General features: G+C 43.2%; 1 protein-coding gene across 1 annotated transcript; it reads right to left on the minus strand.

Annotated features, from left to right (window-relative positions):
- Positions 1-1,063: 1,063 nt before the first annotated feature.
- Positions 1,064-4,323, minus strand: LOC124265166. The gene is made up of 2 exons (XM_046699955.1): positions 4,252-4,323; positions 1,064-1,153 (listed from the first exon to the last, which is right to left on the minus strand). Exons 1-2 carry the CDS (start codon positions 4,321-4,323, stop codon positions 1,064-1,066), a joined length of 162 nt encoding a protein of 53 aa, XP_046555911.1.
- Positions 4,324-4,540: the final 217 nt, after the last annotated feature.

A 4,540-nucleotide genomic window follows, 5' to 3' on the forward strand; every position in this document is an offset into this window, starting at 1 on the left:
ATTCCCTCGATGTTGATTGATCCAATTCTAAATGAATCTGATATGCATTGTGTCTCAATCAATACGTCCTATTACATAAGCGTCCTGTAGATCTATGGAGATAATAGATTCCCGTTTGGAAGTCTCAGTCTCAAGTATTCCTCGTTGAGGTTCTTCAGATTGATGATCATTTTCGTTTCTGTTGTATCCTTCTTGGTGAGAAAAAACATATCCCAGGGTCCGAATGGTTCATCTAGACATAAACCTTCTTGTTTAAGAGCTTGTCCACTGCTGCTATTTCCTCTGAAACTTGAGCTCCCGAAGCTGATAGCGGAGGTCTCTTGACGAACTGAAGATAGTATCCCTGTTTGATGACCTTAAGGATTCACTAACCATTCGTTATGATCTTCTATTTTTTTTATAAAACGTTACAAACGGCTGCCCACTAGACCCTGGAATAGCTTCACCCGAAAGGCTGGCATCTATTTCTAATGTGGTATAAGTTATTGCTATTGCTGTCTGGGGAAGTAAACTTGACTCGGGCTTGCCCAAACTTCCTGGCCGGAAAGTCTTGCCGTAACCTCTGGCTTGGTCTTGGGTTTGCTCCTACTGTGTTGCCAGCTCTCGTGGGCCCTGCGTGGCTTGTTCCCTTGACAATAGAACCGGTAAAAAAACAAATTAAATATAATCCTCAACAGCCTTGCTTGGCAGGAGTCTCACGTGCAAAGAGGATAGTTATGGCCCAAAGAAACTTCCTATTCTCTTCCGACTCCAGAACTTCCACTGCTTCTTCGCACTTCCATTGAACAGTTGATTGTCAAGTGTTTGGGGGTACAGTCTGCTGTACATCTCTGGATTTTGCGTAGATGATGGAGGTGGTGATCCCACCGTAAGAGAATAAACTGGGGTGGGACCAGCTTGTCCATGTTATCTAAGAATGCATAAGAATATATCAACCTGCACAAATTAGAGACATTAACAGAGAACAAGTAAACATATGTACTCATGTGTGCCACGGGAAACCTACCTAACTCGAACGGATAGCGCTTGGGATAGCGGATTTTTATTTAGTTAAAATTGTGGATCAGAAACAAGTTTCAGGAAATAAGTGTTGGAGGGACGTATTCGTAAGAATTAGGTGTATATATTCGATCTTGGTGTTAAGTGAAGCATACTTGGGTGTGTAAGATGAGCACAAAAAGTACATAGAGTATTTATTTTGCAATAATAAACTTGTTTATCACAGCGAAGATTGCCAGTATTGATTGGCTACCCACAACCAGGATTTGACAGGATTCCATGTTAAAGCTACGATGCCACTTGGATCCAACCTCTTTTGCCACATGCTGTGCAAATTCAAGTACACTGAGTATCGCGAGGCCTCACACGCTTGCTTCCGTATGATACATAAATATCCGTTTTGCTCTATTTCCCCTTGACGTTGTAACTGTATGGTTTCTGTGACCACTCCGTTGTCAGCAGCAGGGTGCTGTCTACAATCACACAATCCATTTGGTCACAGCAGGAATCTTAAATTGAGCAGGCAATGCTGAAAGAAAGTTGAGCAGAAAGAAACTGAGAACATTTAGCTACCGAGTTAGTCAACAAGATGTGTTACCGTGTAGCACCTCTGTACAAAGCTGTTCTGAGCAAGGATCATATGCGTTTAGTGTGACAGATGGAAATGAGGGAACGGTCTGTCAGAGTAGGTTCCAGTTGAGAGAGGAATAGATGGAAGAAGCGTTAGTCAAAGTTTAAGGTGAGAACACTGTTACAAGATGTTGCGAGTACAGTATAGCACTGTCACATGGTATTGTGAGACAGTATAACACTGTTACATGGTGTTGTGAGACAGTATAGCACTGTCACATGGTGTTGTGAGACAGTATGGACACTGGTACATGATGTTGTGAGTACAGTATAGCAATGTCACATGGTGTTGTGAGACAGTATAGCACTGGTACATGGTATTGTGAGACAGTATAGCACTGTTACATGGTGTTGTGAGACAGTATAGCACTGGTACATGGTGTTGTGAGACAGTATAGCACTGGTACATGGTGTTGTGAGACAGTATAGCACTGGTTACATGGTGTTGTGAGACAGTATAACACTGTTACATGGTGTTGTGAGACAGTATAGACCTGGTACATGGTGTTGTGAGACAGACCTGGTACATGGTGTTGTGAGACAGTATAGCTGTCACATGGTGTTGTGAGACAGTATAACACTGTTACATGGTGTTGTGAGACAGTATAGACCTGGTACATGGTGTTTTGAGACAGTATAGCGCTGTCACATGGTGTTGTGAGACAGTATAACACTGTTACATGGTGTTGTGAGACAGTATAGCACTGTTACATGGTGTTGTGAGACAGTATAGCACTGTTACATGGTGTTGGGAGACAGTATAGGACACTGTTACATGGTGTTGTGAGACAGTATAGCACTGGTACATGGTGTTGTGAGACAGTATAGCACTGTTACATGGTGTTGGGAGACAGTATAGCACTGTTACATGGTGTTGTGAGACAGTATAACACTGTTACATGGTGTTGTGAGACAGTATAGACCTGGTACATGGTGTTGTGAGACAGTATAGCACTGGTACATGGTGTTGTGAGACAGTATAGCACTGTTACATGGTGTTGTGAGACAATCTTGTAACAGTGTTATGGTGTCTCACAACTCCCTTGTACATGGTGTTTATACTGTCTCACTGTTATACATTGTATTGTCCGCAACATTATAACATTGTTATACTGTCTCCGCAACACCATGTAACAGTGTTACATGGTACTGTGAGACAGTATAACACTGTGGTTGACAGTGATAAGGGTGGCTGATGTCCCCTCATGTAACACAGTGATAAGGGTGGTTGATGTCCTCGTGTAACACAGTGATAAGGGTGGTTGATGTCCTCGTGTAACACAGTGATAAGGGTGGTTGATGTCCTCGTGTAACATATAGTGATAAGGGTGGTTGCTGTCCTCGTGTAACATAGTGATAAGGGTGGTTGATGACCTCGTGTAACACAGAGTTAAGGGTGGTTGATGTCCTCGTGTAACATAGTGATAAGGGTGGTTGCTGTCCTCGTGTAACACAGTAATAAGGGTGGCTGATGTCCTTGTGCAACACAGTGATAAGGGTGGTTGATGTCCTCGTGTAACACAGTGATAAGGGTGGTTGGTGTCCTCGTTTAACAAAGTGATAAGGGTGGTTGATGTCCTCGTGTAACATAGTGATAAGGGTGGTTGATGTCCTCGTGTAACACAGTGATAAGGTTGGTTGGGTGTCGTCGTGTAACACAGTGATAGGGGTGGTTGAATTGTCCTCGTGTAACATAGTGATAAGGGTGGTTGCTGTCCTCGTGTAACATAGTGATAAGGGTGGTTGATGTCCTCGTGTAACACAGTGATAACGGTGGTTGATGTCGTCGTGTAACATAGTGATAAGGGTGGTTGATGTCATCGTGTAACACAGTGATAAGGGTGGTTGCTGTCCTCGTGTAACACAGTGATAAGGGTGGTTGCTGTCCTCGTGTAACACAGTGATAAGGGTGGTTGCTGTCCTCGTGTTTCACAGTGATAAGGGTGGTTTATCTCCTTGTGTAACACCGTGATAAGGATGGTTGATGTCCTTGTGTAACATAGTGATAAGGGTGGTTGATGTCCTCGTGTAACACAGTGATAAGGGTGGTTGATGTCTTCGTGTAACACAGTGATACGGGGTGGTTTATGTTCTGGTCTAACACAGTGATCAGTGGTGGTTGATGTCCTCGTGTATCCCCTGAGTAAGTGTTTTCTGATCGTTACACTTTCAGCAATATGAAGAGGTCAGAACGACTTGGGTGGCTGGGACACCCGGTCGAAGGACGATATATTCTTTCTGCAACATCTTCAAGCGGATTGCGGCTCGATGAGTAATACTGGCCGTGCCAGTGTTCATGTACTTGTTCTACAGTATCATGTACAGGCGAAAACATTATACATATGCTCACATAATTGAATGAATGATTTAATCCTAAATGTGGTGGAAAACAGTTCACCTACGTTAGTGCCACTTGTGTGAGCACGTGCCCTTGTACAGCTAATGAGCAAGTATGGCAAATATACATATTTCCGATAACTGAAACATCTCAGCTACACATCAACACATGATCCCTGGGAACAACTGTAACTTCCAATGGTGGATGTTGCAGGTAGTATGTACAATGTGATGCATGTTGCATGTAGTGTGTACAATGTGATGCATGTTGCAGGTAGTGTGTACAATGTGATGCATGTTGCAGGTAGTGTGTACAATGTGATGCATGTTGCAGGTAGTGTGTACAATGTGATGCATGTTCGAGGTAGTGTGTACAATGTGGTGCCTGTTACGGGGAGTATGTACAATGTGGTGTACGTTGCAGGTAGTATCTACAATGTGGTGTATGTTGCAGGTAGTATGTACAATGTGGTGTATGTTGCAGGTAGTATGTACAATGTGGTGTATGTTGCAGGTAGTATGTACAATGTGGTGTATGTTGCAGGTAGTATGTACAATGTGGTGTATGTTGCAG

The sequence above is a fragment of the Haliotis rubra genome, unplaced genomic scaffold (genome assembly GCF_003918875.1).
Source record: "Haliotis rubra isolate DU_JTF1 unplaced genomic scaffold, ASM391887v1 Scf964, whole genome shotgun sequence".
In the NCBI taxonomy this organism is placed as follows: Eukaryota; Metazoa; Mollusca; class Gastropoda; order Lepetellida; family Haliotidae; genus Haliotis; species Haliotis rubra.